This window comes from Megalops cyprinoides, chromosome 25, assembly GCF_013368585.1.
Source record: "Megalops cyprinoides isolate fMegCyp1 chromosome 25, fMegCyp1.pri, whole genome shotgun sequence".
Classification (NCBI taxonomy): Eukaryota; Metazoa; Chordata; class Actinopteri; order Elopiformes; family Megalopidae; genus Megalops; species Megalops cyprinoides.
Genome location: NC_050607.1, coordinates 1,136,492 through 1,159,570, shown reverse-complemented (window position 1 = coordinate 1,159,570; position 23,079 = coordinate 1,136,492). Strand labels below are relative to the sequence as shown.

At 49.0% G+C, this 23,079-nt stretch overlaps 2 protein-coding genes across 7 annotated transcripts in view; one reads left to right on the top strand and one right to left on the bottom strand.

Annotated features, from left to right (window-relative positions):
- LOC118771797 (myotubularin-related protein 5-like) overlaps positions 1 to 14,661 on the top strand; it is a 56,778-nt gene extending 42,117 nt beyond the window's left edge. For 2 of the 6 annotated variants that reach the window (XM_036519851.1, XM_036519850.1), the window contains 16 exons: positions 1,437 to 1,573; positions 2,378 to 2,585; positions 3,007 to 3,203; positions 3,922 to 4,059; positions 5,970 to 6,136; positions 6,472 to 6,648; positions 6,939 to 7,040; positions 7,553 to 7,738; positions 8,939 to 9,065; positions 9,257 to 9,384; positions 9,508 to 9,741; positions 10,354 to 10,461; positions 10,946 to 11,160; positions 11,234 to 11,321; positions 11,658 to 11,789; positions 12,145 to 14,661. In XM_036519851.1, coding sequence (XP_036375744.1) covers positions 1,437 to 1,573; positions 2,378 to 2,585; positions 3,007 to 3,203; positions 3,922 to 4,059; positions 5,970 to 6,136; positions 6,472 to 6,648; positions 6,939 to 7,040; positions 7,553 to 7,738; positions 8,939 to 9,065; positions 9,257 to 9,384; positions 9,508 to 9,741; positions 10,354 to 10,461; positions 10,946 to 11,160; positions 11,234 to 11,321; positions 11,658 to 11,789; positions 12,145 to 12,243 — 2,443 coding nt within the window. In that variant the 3' untranslated portion in view covers positions 12,244 to 14,661. Of the gene's footprint in view, positions 1 to 152; positions 231 to 1,436; positions 1,574 to 2,377; positions 2,586 to 3,006; positions 3,204 to 3,921; positions 4,060 to 4,864; positions 4,961 to 5,097; positions 5,167 to 5,969; positions 6,137 to 6,471; positions 6,649 to 6,938; positions 7,041 to 7,552; positions 7,739 to 8,938; positions 9,066 to 9,256; positions 9,385 to 9,507; positions 9,742 to 10,353; positions 10,462 to 10,945; positions 11,161 to 11,233; positions 11,322 to 11,657; positions 11,790 to 12,144 lie in introns of all 6 variants that reach the window. The other 4 variants (XM_036519845.1, XM_036519847.1, XM_036519846.1 and 1 more) reach the window with 4 other exon arrangements.
- Positions 14,662 to 16,658: 1,997 nt separating this feature from the next.
- The window catches only part of LOC118771799 (MOB kinase activator 2), a 32,183-nt gene continuing 25,762 nt past the window's right edge, over positions 16,659 to 23,079 (bottom strand). Inside the window, exons 2-5 of the mRNA XM_036519853.1 lie at positions 19,679 to 19,830; positions 19,133 to 19,229; positions 18,545 to 18,669; positions 16,659 to 18,175 (exon numbers count right to left, since the gene is read on the bottom strand). Of these exons, the coding sequence (XP_036375746.1) occupies positions 17,931 to 18,175; positions 18,545 to 18,669; positions 19,133 to 19,229; positions 19,679 to 19,830 (619 nt within the window). The 3' untranslated portion in view covers positions 16,659 to 17,930. The remainder of the gene's footprint in view (positions 18,176 to 18,544; positions 18,670 to 19,132; positions 19,230 to 19,678; positions 19,831 to 23,079) is intronic.

The following is a 23,079-nucleotide window of genomic DNA, read 5'->3' as shown; positions in this document are numbered from 1 at the left end:
CTAAGCATGTGTGAGTGTCCTGGCTAAGCGTGTGTGACTAGCCTGGCGAGCATGTGTGAGTATCCCGGCTAAGCATGTGTGGCCCGTGTGCTGTCTTTGTGCCTGTGTTTGACCCTGGAGCGGGGCTGGCTCACCCTGTGTTTCTGCCTTAGTCCTTGGCAGACAAACGAGCTATTCCACGGCCTCAAGTCTGGGGTTCACACGCTGGGGCGTATGAGCCAGTCGACTACGTAAGCCCTCAGAGCCTCTCTCCACAGCGCCTCCTTTCCCAGGGTGTGGCACGGCCTCAGCACTGACACTCATTTATCACAGGAAGGCAGCTTCAGACCTCATATTCGCTAACGGCCAGATCAGTCCCACAAAAGATCAAAAGATCAAAAGAACCTTTTAAACAAATGAACCTGCAACAGATGACATTAAAATGTAGTCGTGCTTGTGGAAAACTGAACGGTTCTGTGTACCTGAGATGGTTTCTGCTGTAATGGCTGCATCTGTTTCAGAAACCGGGTCATATTTCTGGTACCTGCACAGAAACGCTGTGTGCTGTGGATCCGAGTGGAATTTCCCTCTTTTACCCAAGGGAGGGCATTTGCTCACCCAGCACTGATGTCTCTTTGGAGTTCATCAGTGACAAAACCTGGAGCCCATTTCTGTTCTGTCTTGAAAGCACATCCTCTCTTCGGGTCAGTCCGATGAGCTGGGCTATCTCACCTGTGCCAGTGCTGGTAGCCGTTTCAGACTCTGAAACCTGTCCTCTCTGCATGCCTGGGACACACCTGTGATCATGGGCCCCCGTCTGCCTCCCAGTCAGAGCCCTGAACAGCACACACTGTAGGGAGGTGCAGCCCAACCCTGAGACCCCCCCCCACCACCACAGCTGCCACCCGGTATCACCCCTGCGTGGCGGCCTGCTGCTGCTTTGGACTCATTTCTGCCGGGGGGGAGCGCCTGTGTGTGATTTCTGGCTGAGTGGGCGCAGGTCACACCCTGATTGCCTGGTTCACCTTTGACACGGTTTCCCCTGAATCACTGCCACAGGCTGGGTGTGGGATTACTCCAGCTGCCGGGAGCCTGGCTTACGCATGTCCTGTAGACGAAGCTTTACCTGCAGAGAGGAAGCTTTACCTATAGAGAAGAAGCTTTACCTGTAGAGTTGAAGCTTTACCTGTAGAGTTGAAGCTTTACCTGTAGAGTTGAGGCTTTACCTGTAGAGTTGAAGCTTTACCTGTAGAGTTGAGGCTTTACCTGTAGGTGAAGCTTTACCCGGTTATGAGTGATGACTCTGGCTCGGCTGTGGGGCACAGTGGCTTGGGCTGAAGCACTGCATGCAGTTAAGGAATGCTCGCTCCCCCTGGCTGTCCCCGCCCACGACCCCCTCTTGAAATGCCGTGTGTGCTTCTCCTCTGTCTCCACCACCAACCCCCTCTCTCCCGCAGGACTCTATCCAAGAACCTGATGAAGACTGCGAAGAAGACCATTGGCCGGCAGTATGTGACCCGGAAGAAGTACACGCCCCCCACCTGGGAGAGCAGGAGCAGCCTGCAGTCCCAGCTGGACGGGGATGAAATCTCAGGTACGCTCTAGGCCCCGCCCCACGCCCCACCCCCACGGCCCCGTCCCCACAGCCCCGCCCCTGGACCACGCGCTGTGGTAGTTCCAGGAAACTTTCTGAGATTGTATCACATGGCAGACTTCCCGATAGTTATAGCACGCATTTCTTCTGTCAACAAACAGTTGTTGCATTACAGAGAAAGGGGTGTGCTGTATTTGGATTTTATCAACATTGATTTTACAGCCTGTGACTCACTCTGTACAGTGTTAATGCCCGATGTGGGTTCTGGGCCAATGAAGAAGCGGAAAGTCTCTGTCATTTTTATTTTGGCATTTTGAATGGTTACCACTTCCTTATGGCTGTGTGGCCGTTCCACTGCATCACATGATGAAGGTGTTGGTGTATGCTCCACAGAAAGCCTGTCAGCTGGACATTGAAGTCTGGCTTTCATATTCTGCATTCTTAAAAGGTTTCAGTGTCCCCTCATAACAGTCAGTCCATGTGCATATTCAGTCCAGTGGTCTGAGTCAAGGCTTAAACAGTCAGGCATGCAGTGTAAATGTATCTGGTATATTATTCCTTAGTGACGTGTGACACATAGCCTGTCTGTTGGATTGCTGAAGGTTAAGAGGTGTGTCAGTCCAGTGCAGTTTTCCTGGCCCATCTTGCTCTAAAGGAAAGAAATGTAACAGAGCAAAAGCCATCAGAACAGGGCAGAGAGGAAATGATCAGCCGGGACGTCACGGACACAGTGAGGTGCGGTCAGAGAGACGTGAAGAGGGGACTCCGCCATCTCTGTGCAGCTCATATTGTGTTGTGTTGCAGTGCTGGAGGAGGTGGACCAGAGCTCGCTCACTCTCTCCTCCACCATCAAGTCGTCGGACAGACAGACCATGAGCAACGTGGTGGAGCGTGCCTGTTGCCGTGACTACCAGCGGCTGGGTCTGGGCACGCTCAGTAACAGCCTGACCCGGTCCAAGAATGAGCCCTTCCGCATCTCCACCCTCAACCGCATGTACGCGGTGTGCCACAGGTGAGTGACCCGATTACCCACTGATGTTCGTTCTAAGCACCCCTACACATCATTTCCCTCTAACCACTACAGAGAAGGGTTGATCTGCGTAGCTGCTGTAGTACACCATAAACTACACCAGCTCTACACCACCTTCCCAGCACTGACTCTGAGCCTCACTCCATCACTAGAATAAATACACATATGCCGTACACAGCATTTATGTAAAACGTGTGTAAAGTTATTTATTTTGTTTACACTGTCCAGTTAATGTAAAGCCCAACCCCATTTTTGTGTGGGGCGGCATAGTGGCTCTAACACGGCTCTGTAAGGCGGCTCTGTAAGGCGGCTCTGTAACGCGGCTCAGCAACGCGGCTCTGTAAGACGGCTCTGTAAGACGGCTCTGTAACGCGCCTCTGTAACGCGCCTCCTGTCGCTGCAGTTACCCCGGGCTGCTGATCGTGCCGCAGAGTGTCCCGGACGGCACGCTGCAGCGCATCTCGCGCTGCTACAGGCAGAACCGCTTCCCCGTGGTGTGCTGGAGGAGCTCCCGCAGCAAGGCTGTGCTGCTGCGCTCCGCCGGCCTGCACGGCAAGGGTGTCGCCGGCTTCTTCAAATCCCCCAACGCCCCCTCCCCAGGTAAGCAGCACACCTGCGCCTCACCCTCACTCACACCCCCAACGCTCACTCACTCACACAACGCTCACTCACACCCCCAACGCCCCCTCCCCAGGTAAGCAGCATACCTGCGCCTCACCCTCACTCACACCCCCAACGCTCACTCACTCACACAACGCCCACTCACACCCCCAACGCCCCCTCACACCCCCAACGCCCCCTCCCCAGGTAAGCAGCACACCTGCGCCTCACCCTCACTCACACCCCCAACGCTCACTCACTCACACAACACTCACTCACACCCCCAACGCCCCCTCCCCAGGTAAGCAGCACACCTGCGCCTCACCCTCACTCACACCCCCAACGCTCACTCACTCACACAACACTCACTCACACCCCCAACGCCCCCTCCCCAGGTAAGCAGCACACCTGCGCCTCACCCTCACTCACACCCCCAACGCCCCCTCCCCAGGTAAGCAGCACACCTGCGCCTCACAGCCACTTACTGTACGAGATAAAATAGCTTTTTAGGTGTGAGGTGTGGCCCCAATGATGCAGACAGAGTCCCACATGTGACCTGTATTGATAAGGGGGTGGAGAGCACTGTTTTAGATATTCTCTGGTCAGATATCAGTAAATGTAGTGTGTAATAAATGAGAGCTATAGTATTTAGCCCTGGCAGCCTGTGCCGTGTGGAGCCCTGATGATTGACAGTAGTCTTGTTCCTGTCCCCTTGCAGGCCCCTCCCAGGCAGACTCCCTCGGCCTGGAGCAGGAGAAGTACCTGCAGGCCATCATCAGTTCCATGCCGTCCTACTCAGAGGCCAGCAGCAGGAATACACTGAGCGGATTCACCTCCGCCCACATGAGCGGCTCAGGTCAGGCTCCGCCCACTGAGCGGCTCAGGTCAGGCTCCGCCCACTGAGCGGATTCACCTCCGCCCACACGAGCGGCTCAGGTCAGGCTCCGCCCACGCGAGCGGATTCACCTCCGCCCACACGAGCGGCTCAGGTCAGGCTCCGCCCACGCGAGCGGCTCAGGTCAGGCTCCGCCCACGCGAGCGGCTCCGGTCAGGCTCCGCCCACGCGAGCGGCTCCAGTCAGGCTCCGCCCACAAGAGCGGCTCAGGTCAGGCTCCGCCCACACGAGCGGCTCAGGTCAGGCTCCGCACACGCGAGGGGCTCAGGTCAGGCTCCGCCCACGCGAGCGCCTCAGGTCAGGCTCCGCCCACGCGAGCGCCTCAGGTCAGGCTCCGCCCCTCACATGAGGCTCTGATAGGGCCTGAGGTGCTGGTCAGGAAGACCTGGTCACATGGTCGTCAGGTCTCTGTCCTGAATGACCCCCTGCCTGCAGTCAGCAATGCCGTGAGATACAGTTACCCACACTGCACTGCAGCGCGACTGAGAGAGTGCATGAGCCACAGCGTGACATCATACAAACCCAGCATCCTTCTGACCCTGTTTCAGCTGTTTACCTTCCAGCGAATGCCGAGATGGTGATTCATTACAGAATGAGTATAGTATAGTATAGTGTAAGTATAGTATAGTGTAGTGTTGGTGTAGTATAGCTGAGCTGGTGTTCAGAGGGCAGAGGGACCTGTGTCTGGGGCACCCTGAGCTGCAGGTGCAGGAGCTGGGGGGAGGGTGTGTGGTGCTGTGCAGCTCACTGTGTTTTGGGGCTCCAGACTCGTCAGACAAGCTGAGGCAGCCGAAGATCGGCGTGCTGATGAAGCAGGTGATGGGGAGCAAAGAGGAGCTGGCCGGGACCTTCAGCAGAGGAGGTGAGAAGCTGCCTGTCAACACCACACACACCGTAAACCAGCCATCCGCTCTGTCCCAGCAAGAGAGACAGGGTAACAGCAGCCAGCGGCTGTGCTGTTGGTAATGGGGTGTCTGTCCTGTTTGACCTGGGCACTAGGTTGGAGAGCGCGTTTCATCTCTGTCTCTCAACAGAGAGCTGCAGCGAGGCCCCCAGCCTCCCCCAGAGGTAGAGCTGAAATGTAACCAGTCTGCCGCCAGCGTCCCCGTTAATCACTGTTCCAGAACTAACCCGTGTTACTCTGTCCCTTTTCTTCCTGTCTGACCGCCCAATCACACGATCCCTTGATTTGCTGTGTGCACTGATTCGACCGCTGAATTCTCCACCGGTCACCTCGTGTCTGACTGCTGTTGAGTCTGTTTCCTGTTTGATTCTGTGCTTTAGAAAAGAGCGTTCTCTGTTTCCGTGGTGCGTCTGTTTTGGTTTCTCGGCAGTGAGGTGCAGTTATGCAATTCTTGGAGGGGGAAATGGTGGCATTGCTTCATAGCAGATTCCCCAGCAGATTCTGCTGCTGGCTGCCAGGAGTAATCAGGACTCCACATGCCTATCAAGAGGAAGCTTTTCCATAAACCCACGAGCTGTTAACTTGAATTACACGCTTTACTTCCCCCCTCCATGAACCATGAACAGTTTATTTAATGGAAAAGCCATGTTACCATAAGTGGAGAGGAAGTCCTGTGTTTCAGTGCATCTTCTCAGAACTGCTCAGTGCCACTGGTGTGGTAACATACCTCAGGAACAGGTAATCAAAAGCTCAGCCGGCTATTGTTATAGTGGGTCTGTGAGTCCTCTGATGGGGAAAAACCTCCCTTTGGCTACAATGGGTTTTCATGCTGTTCTCCTCCACACTGCCTGAGAAACTCGTGTGTTGATCCTGGATGAAGGAAGCTGTGTGCGTGTGTTACTGTGCGTTAGTGTGTATTACTGTATTAGTGAGTGTGTGCGTGATGTCTCTGCTTGCTGTGTCGCAGGTAAATGGGGCAGTATGCGTGGCAGTGGGAGAGTAGGAGCCTACGACGTGGGGAGCAGGCTGGCAGGGAAGGAGTCCCCACAGGCCAACGGGGGACCCTCTGAGCCCCACTTCCTGCGCCAGCAGAGGGCCTATCTCTACATCATCGGGGACAAGTCCCAGCTGAAGGTGGCGCTGCCTCAGATAATCATAGTCCAGTTCGAGGGCTACATGGAGCTAAGAAACATAGTTTATGTAATGCAGTAGATAGGATAAATATAGTCTGTGCAATGTGTACGTAGTACCAGTGTATTGTACAGGTTAGGGCACTCTGATGGTCACAAGCGTAACTCTGATGGTGCAGTATGGTTCAGTGAGGTGATTTAGCTGAAATGCTCTTGTGTAAATGCAAATACAAGTAACAGTATTTACGGTGATTGCAGAGGTGTAACTATGGCCTTTGGGAATAGTTTTATAAATTAGCATCAGAGCACCACCTGAGTGTCCCCTGTCCCTGGCTGCAGGGCTCCAAGCAGGATGCATTCCAGCAATGGGAGGTGGTGCCCATCGAGGTGTTCGACGTGCGGCAGGTGAAGACCAGCTTCAAGAAGCTGATGAAGGCCTGCATGCCCACCTCGCCCCCTGTATCTCCCAATGAGACCTTCTACCACTGCTTGGAGGAGTCAGAGTGGATGTGCCTGGTAAAAACCCCTTTCCCTCCACATGTACTGACCTCAGCGTGTGTGCAAGCCACGGCTGAGCATTACCAGGGCCGAGGCAGAAGAAGACGGCTTCATTAACACTGACTGTTAGCGGGGCCGAGGCAGAAGAAGACAGCTTCATTAACACTGACTGTTAGCGGGGCCGAGGCAGAAGAAGACGGCTTCATTAACACTGACTGTTAGCGGGGCCGAGGCAGAAAACAGTTTGGTGGCAGTGACCGTGAGGCCGCCGTGCTGACCGGGGCCTTTGTGTGTCTGTCTCCCTTTAGCTCCACAAGGTCCTGCAGGTGTCTGTGCTGGTGGTGGAGCTGCTGGACACTGGCTCCTCGGTCATGGTCAGCCTGGAGGATGGATGGGACATCACCACACAGGTAGCTGACCGCTTACTGACCGGGTCTGACCGTTCGCTGACCGGATCTGACCGCTGGCTGACTGGATCTGCATTACTCCTCATGGGTTATGACCATGTTATTAAATAAGTAAAATAATTTATAGTATTTTTACATGTATTAGTGTGTTTTGCCACATTTATCCACATTGTTTATGCAAATGTACTTATTTTGGAGGAGCTGCTAGTCAGTCAGTCAGTTGAAACTATTTTTTAGGTGAAATATAAATGGTGATTATTGTTGTCATTATTGTTGGGAAGGGGTACATATGATCTGAGTTTGGTATTTCTTAAAGAACGGCTGGCTGATTTGATGGTTTATGTTGTCAGCAATCAGAGTGTTAGTGCAGGGTGTGAGTCGATGCCTTTTGTTGGCAGGGTTGGCAGGGACCGTAAAGGCTGTTCCTGGCTCAGTTTCGCCAGAGAGCACCTGTCCAGGTGCGGCTGGACGCAGACTGAAAGCAGAGGCGTTTGTCCCTCGTCTGCCCCCTGCAGGTGGTGTCCCTGGTGCAGCTACTGTCGGACCCGTACTACCGCACCTTCGACGGCTTCCGGCTGCTGGTGGAGAAGGAGTGGCTGTCCTTCGGCCACCGGTTCAGCCACCGTGGGGCCCAGACCCTGGCCAGCCAGAGCAGTGGCTTCACTCCCATATTCCTGCAGTTCCTTGACTGCGTGCATCAGGTAAGTGTGTGTGTCTGTGCCTGTGTCTGTGTCTGTGTCTGTGTGTGTGTGTATGTGTGCTGTGTGTGTGTGCTGTGTGTATGTCTGTGTGTGTGTGTCCGTGTGTGTGCTGTGTGTGTGTGTCCGTGTGTGTGCTGTGTGTGTGTGTCCGTGTGTGTCTGTGTGTGTGTGTGCTGTGTGTGTGTCTGTGTCTGTGTCTGTGTGTCTGTGTCTGTGTCTGTGTCTGTGTCTGTGTGTGTCTGTGTCTGTGTCTGTGTGTGTGTGTCCGTGTGTGTGTGTGTGTGTGTGTGTGTCCGTGTGTGTCCGTGTGTGTCCGTGTGTGTCTGTGTCTGTGTGTGTCTGTGTGTGTCTGTGTGTGTCTGTGTCTGTGTCTGTGTGTCCGTGTCCGTGTGTGTGTGTGTGCCATGTGTGTGCCGTGTGTGTGTGTGTGTGTGTATGTGTGTGTGTGTGTTTACAGAATCTGTTGTTATTTCCTCTTGGTGTGACTGGACTTTGATGGGAATGTGTGTCCTTCTTACGGGCAGGAATTTCCTTTGCCAGTTCCTTAAAGTCACTGAAGTGGCACCTCTGTAAACAGATACTATCCTTATCACTTGAAGGCACTTTATCTCCCTCAGTGCCGTTTTTCTTATGTAAGATGCAGGATCTTTTGAGGCAGTGGGAACGTGCTCTTATGCATGGCGTTGCTTGCACAATGACTCAGCCTTTGGTATGATCAATTTTCTTTTGTTTGCTGTTTGTGTTTGATAGTAATCATCTTTACGTTTCCATTTGAAATTTGTGGTAATTAAAACGGGTATAATTGTTGTGTTGACTCCAGTGGTTATCTTCTCCAGCTGAATAAAACAAAATTTAAAAAATACAAATGAATCAGTTCTTATCATAAATCACAACAAAGTTTAGGGATCCTATATATTTATATTTCCTGGAAGAAAAAAATGTAGATGATGAGCAGTTCGTTATATTTTTATTTATGATTTATCCTCGGTGTAAGTTTTGCATATTATCTGTTTTACACAGCTGGATATTTAATAAAGCAGTTCACCTCAAGAACACACAGCAGTGTCCCATGCAGCTCTCTACAGTCTACCCCACACATATGAATCTTCATCATCATCATCATCATCATTTCCTGCTTGAGCCCAGTCAGGAGAGCAGGGAGTGTTAGCACTGTGTAACACTGAACACCCCCTTCCTCAGATCCACCTGCAGTTCCCCATGGAGTTTGAGTTCAGTCAGTACTACCTGAAGTTCCTGGCCTACCACTACGTGTCCAACCGCTTCCGCACCTTCCTGCTGGATTCGGACTGCGAGAGGATCGAGCTGGGTAAGCAGCCTCACACAGTGAGGTTCAGTCTGTACACAACAGCTTTGCATGGCAGCTGCATCCTACCATGAGGGGAAGGCTGGGAACTGTAAGCAAAACTGCAAATGAAAGAATCCAGTGTCCCTACACTGAGAGAGTGGCGTTACAGGGCCTGTAACACAAGGCTGTCTGAATAAACTGTCTCCGTGCAGGCGTGATGTACGAGGAAAAAGGTGAGAGGAAAAGTCAGCAGGTGAAGTCTGTGTGGGACTACATCGAGCGGCTCAACAAGAGCACCCCCGTCTTCTTCAACTACATGTTCGCCCCTGAGGATGGAGAGGTGAGTCATGCTGAGCAGCAAGGCCAAGCAGACTGGCTCCCTTATGCTGTGTGTTTCTGACACCTGGTGGTAAGGAGGAGTACTGCAGCCACATCTCAGCGTTAACTCCATCCCCATGGCCAGGTGTTGAAGCCGTACAGCTACATCTCCAACCTGAAGGTGTGGGACTTCTACACGGAGGAGACGCTGTCGGAGGGCCCCTCCTATGACTGGGAGCTGGTGCAGGGCCAGGCGGAGCCGGGTGAGGAGAGCGAGAGGCCCGACACAGCCGCGCCCAAATCCCAGCGCAGGATCGTCTGGCCCTGTTACGACAACCCCTGCAGGGTGGTGCCCGATGCCATCACCAAGCTGCTCCAGGTCAGCCCCCCCCATGCCCCAAACGCACAGCTCCCTACCGCACAGTTATGAGCTTTATGGATCTGACCCCATTTAGGCAGCCCCCTTATGCAAACATGGACATGGCCTTTCCTAACCCAGAAGCAGGGGGTACCGTCAGCCTCTCTGTGAGGAGACTTCTGTCTCTCACTACTGCCTCCTGCTGTGTGTCTTACAGATGCATGCAAACAGAACTAGTGTTTCTGCAGCAGTCAGCCCCAGATTTGCCCTGGAAAGACTCGGTGTAAATTTCCCTGGGTTCTCAGCTCCTCTGATCAGACAGTGCTTGAAGTGCAGCATTGCATATCCAGTGCTAACTGTGTCCCTGTGTCCCTGTGTCCCTGTGCCCCTGTGTCCCTGTGCCCCTGTGTCCCTGTGCCCCTGTGTCCCTGTGCCCCTGTGTCCCTGTGTCCCTGTGCCCCTGTGTCCCTGTGCCACATGTGCCCCTGTGTCCCTGTGCCCCTGTGTCCCTGTGTCCCTGTGCCCCTGTGTCCCTGTGTCCCTGTGCCCCTGTGCCCCTGTGTCCCTGTGTCCCTGTGTCCCTGTGTCCCTGTGCCCCTGTGCCCCTGTGCCACATGTGTGTCTGTCCTCCAGGAGCTGCAGCATTTGGAGGCAGAGCTGGGACAGGTGTCAGAGAGGTGGAAAGACACCTGGGACAAGATCAAGGCCACACAGCGAACAGAGTCCAAGCTGGAGAGCAGGGTGAGTCAGCTGCCCTGGACCTGTACTGACTGTCTCCATGGGTCAGACAGTAGGGATAGCTGCCCTCAAGCACTGACCTCAGACCAGTTTCAGCTTTTACTCTGATCATGGGTGGAGATAAGGTTTGGATAAACTGATCCTGGGTTGATTATTTTAGGTGGGTGACTTTTGTGGGTGGCTGTTCTGGGGTCAGTGCTGTGTTAGGTATAGAGTGATGGTAACAGTTCTGGGGTCAGTGCTGTGTTAGGTGTGGAGTTATGGTGACTGTTCTGGGGTCAGTGCTGTGTTAGGTATAGAGTGATGGTGGCTGTTCTGGGGTCAGTGCTGTGTTAGGTATAGAGTGATGGTAACTGTTCTGGGGTCAGTGCTGTTAAGTATAGAGTGATGGTGGCTGTTCTGGGGTCAGTGCTGTGTTAGGTATAGAGTGATGGTAACTGTTCTGGGGTCAGTGCTGCAGCGTGATGCCGTGTCCCTTCCCCTCCAGCACTCCCTCTCCAGCTCGCTGCTGATGTTGTCGGCGCTGAGCCAGCCGCGCCGCTCACGGGGGCTGTACCTGCAGGAGAGCGGCGTGGGCGTCGGCTCCTCCCTCAACCTGTCGCTGGACAGCGAGGGCGGCGGCAGCGCCACGCCCACCGCCGGCTCCCGGCCCAGCACCAGCGCCCTCTACAGCCAGTTCCAGAGCAGCGAGAGCGAGAACAGGTGGGTTCTGTCAGCCCGGTTTCCCCTCTGACACGGCCTGGCACCTCCTCACTGCCCCCTCTGCCGCCCCCAGGTCCTTCGAGGGCACACTGTTCAAGAAGGGAGCTCTGCTGAAGCCATGGAAACCACGCTGGTTTGTGCTGGACAAGACAAAGCACCAGGTACCGCCATGCTGAAAAGGAGGAGGGGGAGGAGTGCAGTGATGATGAGGATGATGATGACTGTTGTGTGGAGCAGCTGGTGCTGTTTGCAGGCTGTTGGGCCTCAGGATCTGGGCAGCTGTGTGATGTACTGTAGCGGTTAAGAACCAGAGAGCTGTAGGTTCAAATCTAGAGACCTTGAGCAAAGTTCAGAAAATGGGTAGTTTGTGCTAAATATCTTCATGTATGAATTGAATGGAGAAGGTGGTGGATATAGTGTCTGCCGTATAATCTGTTCAGTAACATGACCTTACGCTGGTGCCCCTGTGCTCTCGTCCTCCGGTGTCCCTGCTGCAGCTGAGATACTACGAGTCTCGACAGGACAAGGACTGCAAAGGCGTGATCGACCTGGCGGAGGTGGAGTCGGTCATCCCAGCCACCCCCACCATGGGCGCGCCCAAAAACGTGGATGAAAAAGCCTTCTTTGATGTGAGTGCTGTGATTCCCTGAGGCTCAGCCGTTTGTGTTATTCCTGTGGCTACTGAGGGCTGCCTGCCAGGGGCAGACGTTTCCTCTGCCTGTTTAGAATGCGTTGTGTTGGTGCTTCTTCATGGTCATCCAGGTATGCAGGTGAAAGCCACATTACTGCCTTTTAAATCCAAATGAAATACAAAGTGTAGATAATTTGGCAGCCAGATGTTCTGTTGGCCAGGTTTATTTTGTGTTTAACTCATTGAATTATAACAATAATGTATTACCAGCTCAGTAAATCCAAACAGCACAGAAGCAGGGAGCTGTGAAAGTTGCTGGCTGTGAGCGCTGACTGTTGTGGCCCCTCCCACAGCTGAAGACGACCAGACGAGTGTACAACTTCTGCGCGCAGGACAGCATGAACGCACAGCTGTGGATGGACAACGTGCAGAGCTGCCTGTCTGACGCCTAGCGGGCGGGGCAGAGGGAGCACTGAAGGACCACCGGCCTGGCCAATCACAGATCCCCAGGGCTGCAGGAGAGCGAGAGAGTGGGCGGGCCTGGCTGGCAGACGTGGTTCAGTATTAGTGAAGTTGAACTGGTCTGCTGATGTCTCCATGTTTCAGTGTTCATATCTCGGTTCATGTTTTCTCATTTTAAGGCCACTTGCTGTTGTCTTACTGTTAAACCGCAGCCCTGGAGGGGCTGAGTCCCAGTCTTAGCTGAGTCCCAGTCTTAGCTGAGTCCCAGTCTTAGCTGAGCACAGTTTACTCTGGATCTTTGCGAGGCAGGGTAAACGTGCGACATCGTCGAGCGGGATGGAGGAACTGGCTCCTGCCAGACGAGCGGAGGGCTACAGCAGGCGTTCCAGCAGCCGGCCAGTCTGACACCCCACTCCTGCAGGACCGCACCTCCCACAGACTCTGTGTGCTCCATACTCCACTCCGCTGCCTCTGCTGTTCAGCGCTGGCACTGCATGCAGGCCGAATCTACCGCGCGTCCATGGCGCTTTAGTCCCGGGGAAGGCTCTCTTCTTAAAGACTGCAGGGGTGGGAGGGGTTTCACACAGCACTGCTCCTCTCATGCGCTCCAAACTGTGCTGTGTGTGCCGGCGCCCCCATCTGGCTGCCCTCGGCTCTGCTGGAGTAGACAGGCACATGCAGGCTGTCCTACACAAGTCCTCATGAAGAATTCAGAGTGAGCCTTGTTTTTTGAGTTCTGCTTTTTTTGTTGTTGTTGTTTTTTAATCATTATAATTGCAATGGAAATATCAACCCTTTTCACTTTGTGAAAGTCATTCTCCCTCATAATTTACACATTATCACACAAATGCCAGTTTGAGATTAATATGCCTGAGCAGACATATGAAGGCAGCACTCCGATATGAATTTGATTGTTTACAAAGCAGCTATCAAAATACTTAAATGAGATCTTCCTCTATTTTTCTTAAATCGAAGAAATGGATGGTGAAAAATGAAGGGATGCAGAAAGAGAAAGAGGGATGTATTTTGAGACTATTAAAATATGCACAAGAACAAGAGGATATGAACAAGGAAAGGAGGGCACCCAGAATTACTAGAGTATGCCAGAGTGTGTTTATGTCCCACAGAATTACTAGAGTATGCCAGAGTGTGTTTACGTCCCACAGAATTACTAGAGTATGCCAGAGTGTGTTTACGTCCCACAGAATTACTAGAGTATGCCAGAGTGTGTTTATGTCCCACAGAATTACTAGAGTATGCCAGAGTGTGTTTACGTCCCACAGCGTGAGAGACTGTAGCTGGCTGCACAGTCCTACTTCCTGGAAAAGCAGCCGCTCCATTTGTGATGTCATAGTCTGGAGCCTGTGAAGCTCGGTGCTGTCAGGCCTCTTTCTACTGGAGAGTACCTGAAGGCAGTGATACAGGTGGTAATGTTAAAGATTGAAAGATTTGTACCAGTACATGTTTACAGAAAATGACGTTAGTGTAGTGAGGGAGCACTGGGGCGTGCAGTCTTAATTAAAGGAAGAGAGTGGTATGTAGAGGGGATTATTGGAATGAGTGTGCAGCTGCCTCACTGAGGACTGGTTGAACATTGACCACATAACATTAAGGTAAGCTCCCAGCCAGCAGGGGGCATCGAACACACCTTTCAAGGGACCACACTGCAGCCCTGATGGAAGAACAGACTTCAGTATGTTCCAGGGAGTAATCTGTGATAGTATTTTAGGTGCAAAGCTAATAAGGGCAAGTCTTAAGATATCGGCAGTGGCTGGTGCGTGAGTGTTTGTTTTTTATGTGTCACAATGTGAGTAGTGACCTACCCCTTTGCTGTAGGAAGGCCAAAGAAAGTGTTGAGTGTGGAGAGGAGATAGAGAAGTTTTCCCCGGAGGAGGAGCAGAATGTAGTGCGTTCTCTCTCAGAGTCCTGAGATAAGGAGCAGCAGGATTCAGCAGAATGCTCCATCTCCCTCATCACTGTGCTTTTGCTCAGAAATCAGTGTCTTACAGAGAGGGTATTACGCTTCCTGTAAAGCTTGTACATAGTTAAATTGCTGTTGTTGTGCAGAGTGTTTTATAGAGAGGATATCTGCAGTGGCCGCATTAGGCTGCGTCTGTTGCCTGCACTCTCCAGCCGCTGTCTGTCTGTGGGAAGGAGGAACGCCGCGCTGTTTGGAGAGCACAGCGTGCTGTACACAGCGGTGTGATGCTGTCACTGAAGCACATCTGCTCACGTGCAGGGGAGCATCTCCCCAAAGCTGCCCTGTCACTGCCACAGCCTCATTTCCCCTCTTTGATCACATATTACACTTAAATGTTGTTTTATTCTGTCACATTGTAATGCCATCCCTTTGGTATTGACTCCAACAGTGAAATGAATCAGCCCCCTGTTCTTCAGTATGATCATATTTTAACCACAAAGTGCTGTCCAGCTTTTTTTAGTCTTAACATCAATGCACTTTTTTATGTTTCAGTCTTAGACAGTTGCTGGTGTGGTTTCATTACATTACGTTATATGAATAAATTATTTATTTTGTCCATTCCAAAAGGAGCTGCAAGAGGGGTGATTCGGGTGGATTGTTTGTCTGAAATATTATAAACATTAATGTGCCCATCTGTGGAACTCCTCTCAACATTGTTTGTGTCAGAGATAACTTCACCCCAGTGAACAATTCCATAAAAATTAGCAAAGTACCTGCCAGTTAATCTTTGTCCTTCTCTTCATGATCTGAGGCAGACTGAGGCTTCTGCATTCCCATCCTACTTTAAAACTTTGAGAAAGAATTCATCACACCATGTTCCTACTACAGAGCAAAGACACCCATGAAATTAAGGCAACTTTTAGCAGTTCAGCAGTAGTTTTTATCCCCTGTAATGACATAACATGCCTTTGATTTGTACATGTAATTTACTGTTCTTCTTATACAATGCAGTGGGCAGCACAGTGCTGCTCCTAGAAATGGTAAAATATTAGCGTTAACAGCTGTGTTTGCAGTGGCTTCCTGTCCTTCTGTAGCAAGCAGACCGAGGAGGTCTGGAGCTGTGATCCTCTCCAGGTGCGTTCAGTAAGCATGTGAAGGTGAGACGGTGCTTCTTTCTGCATTTCCCAGAGGGAGGGGCGAAGTGGGGAGTGTGGCACACATCTCATTTGAGGGCCTAACACACCCTGACACTCCAACATCCTGACACCCCGACACCCTGACACATGACTACTGCTGTGTGAGAACATGCTAATTCTGGTGTCCTGTCAGACCGCAGTGTGAAACATGGATGATCATTGTAATAGCCATCACCTGTATATACTATCCAAATGTTTATGTAACATATGCTAGTAATTTATTTAATTATGTTTCATGTGTAAGAAGGCTGAAAGAGGACACTCTTTAAGTATGATTTTATCTCTGAAGTAGGAATTCATTGTGCCATTCTTTACTTCTGTATTCACACAGCTGCTTATTTTTTTTGTTTAAAATTTTGCTGTCAGCTTGTATTTACAAGTCCACATGGCTTCTTTTTTAAAGATGAATTGGTTTTATTTGTTGTTGTTTTTGACACAGTAGTCCATACCCCATGTGGAGGTGGGGAGGGGGAGCTGCAGAAGTGTGTGTTTGTGGGAAGGGGGGGGTGTATGTGTGTGTGTGTTGGGGAAGGGCGGGGTGGAGGCTGGTGTTCTGTGACGTAGCCTGAGTGTGGGAGGTTGCTGATGAACCTGGTCTGGTGTGGCTGGTTGCTGGGTTACTCACACATCTCCCGCTCCCGCACTGCCATCATCACTCTGACTCATCACTCTCACACCCACAACATTCAGCAGAAAAATAGAATCGCATTTTTTATTTTTACTATTTTTGTTTTTATGTTTTTATGTTCATTTCTTTTTTTTCTTTTAAGAAAAGTACTGAGCCGGGTTGTGTTGTCAATCATGTACTTTTTTTAGGATTAAACAAAAAATGCTCTGGATTTCAGTTTGTCATTGTGTCATTGTGTGTGTGTGTGTGTGTGTGTGTGTGTGTGTGTGTGTGTGCGCGTGCATGTGTGTACCTGTGTGTGTGTGTGTGTGTGTGTGTGTGTGTGTGTGTGTGTGTGTATGTGTGTGTGTGTGTGTGTGTGTGTGAGTGTACCTGTGTGTGTGTGTGTGTGTGTGTGCGTGCGTGTGTGTGTGTGTGTTCTTAAGCTTTCGCTTTTCAGTGGGCAGCCATACACAATGAACAATTCAGTGACTATAAAAATGGAAACACAACAATGTCAATATAGCATCCAAAATTGAAATGTATATTATATGTACACACACAAAAATGACAATCAGACTTACAAACCTAGCAGGAATAGAAAAAAATATATAAGATATGCAACAAAGTTCATTTCTGAAGCAGGTTCAAAACTATGATGAATGTATTTATTTTGCTTTTGGGCAGATGACCAAGTGGCCAGGAGCAACCTGTTACTTTCACCCAATGCAGAGCATGGGGAGTATGGTTAGTACAGTACCTCTGCAGTCTGCTTCATACAGTACTCTTAGAGGACTGGAAGCAGGTGACAAGACTGCTTGGTCTCTCTGTATCCATCCTGCCAGTTACCCTGACAGCATGTTTACGATGTGGACGCAGAGAAACTCAGTATGACAAATGGTACAGGGTGGGAATACTTCAGTGTGTTTCTGGTATCAGCAATATTGCAGGGATTAATACAGCATTGGAAATGCCAGCTAAACATATAAAACATTTTCTTAACACGCATAACATGACGTTATAAATCAAAATATCCTCCTTGATTGAATGAAATAAAAACGATCTTCAATCTTGTGTTGCTGCCCTCCTACAAATATGAAATGTTTCTCGATTTCCATAGTGCAAAGACCATAGGGACACATAAGTTGGAAATAGTCTCCAGTGGCTGTTGAAGGTTATACAGTTTTGAGTTCTACCTACATTTAATATGAACCAGCCAGCTAATGTATCCTTTCAGTTCATCACCCTCTTCATGAATATACCCCATAATCACTGTATTTCATCAGTGGAATACCATAATATGTCATTTTAGTCAGGTACATGAAGTGAAAATGTTAGAATATGTACAAGTGAGTATGTAAAACAGTCACATTCAATATAATCAGTGTTTATAAAATATGGTGTTGATGCTGCAGTGCAACCCTTTCCATCCTGTTTCTGACATTATCAGTTCTGTAGGGGGTTGATACTCCTCAGGCTCTGCTGTGACCCTCCCCAAAAAACAAACTTCTCCCTTCATGATCTCAGCAGTCATCGGTGGACAGCTTTAACTCCTCCAGGGTGACGATTCCCACAGGAGAGAGAAAGCATGGTGAAGCCATGGAGACCATGCATCACTGCACCCTCACCTCCAGCTGCAGGAAGAAACCTGCTGATCGTGTTTTTAGCAGTCTGGCCTTTTCTGTTGGGCTTGGGGGGCGGAATCTGTTCTGCTGGCAGAGGGAGGAGATCAGGAGGTGTGGTGCAGGCAGACGGAGGAGATCAGGAGGTGTGGTGCAGGCAGACGGAGGAGATCAGGAGGTGTGGTGCAGGCAGAGGGTGGAGATCAGGAGGTGTGGTGGAGGCAGACGGAGGAGATCAGGAGGTGTGGTGCAGGCAGAGGGTGGAGATCAGGAGGTGTGGTGGAGGCAGAGGGTGGAGATCAGGAGGTGTGGTGCAGGCAGAGGGAGGAGATCAGGAGGTGTGGTGGAGGCAGAGGGTGGATATGAGGTCCTCCATGGGCGCGGTCTCAGCTGGCTCCAGCAGCTGGAACTCCCGGCCGAAGGTGACAAGGTGAGCGAAGACCGTGTTGAGGTGCGGGTGCATCTCCATGCGCACCACGTCCCGGAAGTGCGCCCAGTACAGGTGCGCCAGCGCATGGAACAGGTACAGGAAGATCCTCTGCACCAGGAACACGAATCCATTCGGAAAGGAGGAGCCTGTGGAGAGCATTTGTGATTACTGTTAGCTTCTCTCACTATTGACCAAGACTTGCAAATGTAACAGCTGAGATCTGGTCCATCCTTGAGCACAGCTTCAACTGACTCCCGCAGTGTGGCATATTGCTTTGGGACTATGGCAAACACACAGGTTTCAATCTCAGGTGTCACCCTCGTGTTGTTGAGCAAATTACAGAACTAGAATTGAAGTAAAAATGAGGCTTTCTAAATGGACATGTAAAACTTCCTGCTTTAGGTGTATTAGGTAAGGGAAGACAAGATAATTATCTGCTTAGCAGATGAGGGGATATAGGCAAGGTGAGAATATTGTGTGCCTGCTTCTGGAAGTAGGAAGGGGTGGGGACCTGCCTGTGTGTGTGGGGAACACCTCCTCGTCTGTCAGCAGCTCCTGGATGTAGGACATGGTGTAGTCTGTGTACAGCGGGGCCGAGCACTTCAGCTTTTTCCCGTGCTCATCGGTCCAATAGTACGTCCTACAGAAACACAGCAAAAATAACCTCTCCGACGCCACAGGGAAATGCACCTCTTTATATAACATTCACAATATTGTAACAAGTCGTATGTCTGTCTGAAAAATACAAAAAACTTCTGATTTGATTAGAGCTTTATCAATAAGACTATGTTATATGTATATACTATAAACGTAGTTTTAACAATAATGTGAGCAAACAGGAAAGAATTAGCAGGCAGAGACAGGGGGACAGCAGTTAAAGGCTTTTGGGAACTTGAGCAGAAAAGGCGCTGCAATCTAACATCATTATACAAAGACTGCTCATGTGTTTTGGGGCCAGAACAGGAAACATGGACTGAGGTCAGCAGTAAGTGCTGCCACCAGCTAATGAATGAGGCGGAACAGGTAAGGGTCTCCTGACAGTGACTGTGGGCTGCAGGGAGGGGGCGGAGCTCTGGTGCCGGTGAGGTGCAGAGGGGACTCACATATCACCAGGGCCGGTGGTGGTGGGGCAGGTCCTGGTGGTGCAGAAGTCAGACAGGGCGCTGGACAACATGTTGATGTGCTTGAAAAAAGTGATGGCTGAAAAGGAGCACAGAGTTTTCCCACTGCTCACATGTGCAGAACAAGCTCATAAACTGAACTCAAACCTGCATATTGTCTGAATGTCTAGATGTGAGAGTAGCACAGGTTCTGGACAACCATGGGATACATTTGACTTTAGTTCCATCCAAAACATACTACTGTACCTTCATCAATGTCCCTCTTTTATTAATTCTTATTAACTATTAATTAATTAATTAATTACTATTATTTATTAACACATGAGGCTTTGTATTTGGAGTGCTCAGAAATGGATGCAGACCATACAGACCAAGACAATCAAGAACCCTTAATAATGAAATACGAACAGAGCTACAACGGGTGGTTTTGATTCACGTGATAAGTGCCGGGAAATATGGTTTAGGCGGAACCCAAAAACACCGCGTCCGCGCTCTGTGGTGCCGTGACACCGGGCTGCGCGCACTCACTGTGGCTGGCCATCCACTCGGCCTTATCGAAGCCATCCGGCAACACAGACAGGGTCTTAACATCGATGTCAGCGATGCGCTCGGACACGTAGTCCTGCATCAGGTACGGCTTCTCCTCCAGGGACGGGGCCGCTTGCGTGTTGTTATTCTTCCTGTTATTTTAAAGGAATTGAAATAAAACATGCTAAGGAGACAGAGCAAGGCATCCTTTTGATAAAAAGGGGGGATGCAAGGTGGGTTGATGCGTTGCGATCAGCTTACAGGTGCGTTAGAGCTATTAATTAGGGTGGGACAGAATGGAGACCCAGTCGGCGTTTCGTAACACGCGTCAAATTTAAATCAAAGGAAACCTGCCTGCAAAACTCCTCACCAATGGAACTGCGCATTTACGGGGAAGGAGCGCCAGGACCTTAGTTTCAGTCCGGTAGAAAGTGAATGAAATAACGAGAAGCAGTCATCAGATCTCGTAAGTTTGGCCGTCTGGTCATCTGTACTCTTGTTGCGAATATTTGCAGCTTCATGATGAGATGAGGTGACAAACAGCATCGTCTCCATTTAGCCATTATACGATTTAGCCTCTGTTTCTCGGAATGGGTGTATTCGAAATAACACAGCATCTCTCATCTCTGTAATCGGTACGCAGCTGTGGAGCTCCATGCAAGGCGCACAGCTTAGCGCGTGGACGCCTTCCTGTGCCATTATCAGTACCTGTAGACGCAGCGCCCCTTTCCATTAAATTAATTTCCACACAAAACCAGTTTATCTACTTTTAACTGTTATTAAGGGCACTTTGCGTTCAGCATACAGTATTTTAAAATGGTTAAGTTTTGAAGTGAATTGGCCTGTGGTGAATTTGAAGGCAGAGTACGGCAGAAAAACGCACGCAGCTGTTCTCACAGACCGGCGCGCAAACGATGCCTCCGCGCGCATGGTAGCTGGTATATCACCGACTGCCGTTTGGCGCTCCGCCATTTCTCCACACGCTCATATCGACTCATTTACGTTATAGTTGTACGGAGGACGTCTTTTGGTTGTCGCTTTAGAGCAGAGTATGGTTAATTTGTTAATTAAAATAATTTGAAAGCAATGATACTGAAAGAGACACAATTCCAGTGCAGCAGAAAAAACAAACGAACGAACCCAGCTTTCCTCAGACATTCTCCAACAGGTATGTTTTTACATAAAAATACCCTACTACTGAATTAGAAAACAAAGTCTAAAATTATTGATAATATTAGAATTGTGTTAATTTCCTGACACAAATAAATGGTGTTTTGGGTATACAATAAGTTACAACCTGAGGCGCATCCTTGGTTGTCTCGTCTGACTGTATGTAAGAGTAATGTTATAACGTTCCCAAAACTCGGAGCTGTGCGGTTAGCTAACGAATTGAGCTGAAAAATGGTGGTTGTGTGTGTGTGTGTGCATGTGTGTGTGTGTGTGTGTGTGTAAAACGGTATTTCAAATTGTTGGTTCACTTTCGGCTGAGAGGTGGCTTTTCGGCGGCCTCCGCGCGCGTCCCGGCGCGTCGCTGCCTCCTCAGGTGCCATTTTCCGTTTCCCCCGGTACCTTCTCGCTTTACTGACGACATTTGTGGGGTTTTAGGGTACGTTAAATTTTTAAAATTAATTATCCATCAGTGAAAACGTGCTTCGCCAGTAACTTTATGACAGAAAAAAACTGCTCAAAATTTCCTCACACATTAGAACAGGAGGAACAGGTCGGTGCTTCCAAAGGAGAAGCTTTCTGGAGAACCGAAATTTGGCTGTATTTTTCATTTCTTTGCGTGTCATATTTATTTGAGTCCACATATTTCAGGTATACACGCAAGTAAATGTAAACATGCAAATAAATGTTAGTATGAAATAGTGCCATACACAGTTTGCATGTATGGAACTGGTTGTGAGAAATGTGAGGAGAAAAACGTTTTTATAATTAACAAAGGCACCAAATCTACACACATGTCCTGAAAATGAGATGAGACATTAACAATAAAACCTTTGCTCTCCAGGTATGAACATCCTGGCAACAGCATCTAGACACTGAAGGACCTACAAGCCAGAAGGTAATTTTCAAGGAGTTCAGGGGTGAGGGTCATAAAAAGAGTACTTTTTTATTTTAAGAGTCTTCAGTTTCTGAATCTTGAAATTCTGAACATGATGCAGGTTATTCTATTATTTATCATGTGGAGATCTGGAAATAGGCAAAATGTCTACTTCATACTGTATATCATTTAGAGAGAGGCTTAATTTAATCACTCATTTTTTTTCCATTAGTATGCCATTTTATATGCTTATTTGTACATCATTTAAGATATTATTTTTTCATCTACACAGCATGCACTTAGCCCATATCTTGCATTTGATGGTTGTTGAAAATGTACATATATAATAGATACAAAAATTTTAAATGAAAAAATATTGTTATGGAATATGTAAGAAATAGTATATTTAACTTTATATCAATTTTGGAATGATGTGACATATGTCAGAATGGGATGTATAAATATTATCCATTTTATGATGAAGGTAATAAACTAATTTTATTCCAGCAGGAATCCTGAGAAATCCAGAAAGAGTAATTTTGTAGCACATTGACAATCATTGTTCAATCAGATTTTTCACACATACACACAATGACTAGACAACAGCAAAACCCTGCTTATTTCAGCGCTGGTACAAAGCTGTCACTGATACAAATCTTACTCCTGTATTACATTAGTGGGTTAATATTATTGCAGATTGGTCCAAGATGAAACTGCAACTGATAGTAGCACAGAACTTACATATTTGCCCACAGTATAAGTACATATTCCAGAATGGAAGTGTCTTTTTTGTTTGTGTTGCAGGTTTGCCACAAATTATCATTTGAACAGCAGTTCTGGAGAAATGTGTGGCAGTTCTCAGGATACATTTAATTTTAATATAATGAACTGACATTCAGATGTGCCCAAAATAATCCTCATTACATTATGAATTGCCTTGAACAAACTGTCTAATGCCAGGTGGAGAGTCACCTTAGAGTACCATTCAGTTTGAAACCAGGAAATGCGTGTTTTTAATTTATTTTAACAATTGTCTATAAGCAAACTAAGTTAGCAAACAACATTCTCAATCATGTATACAACCTTTTGGAATTCCTTACAACATTTAAAAGCGTAATTACAACAGTTTTTCACTGAAACAAAATTGTTGCTAAAACATAAATCTGCAGCCAGTGACATACCAGTATTGTCATTAGATTTAAGCAGTGGCGGCAGGTGAGCTGGAAACAGGGGAAGCTGAAACTTTACCTTTAAATCTATAATTACTTTCAACCTGTTCCTCTTTACCCTCCTTGATTAACAATAAAACAAATAATTCACAGAATAATTGACACCAGTGCGTAAATAGAGTAAATGA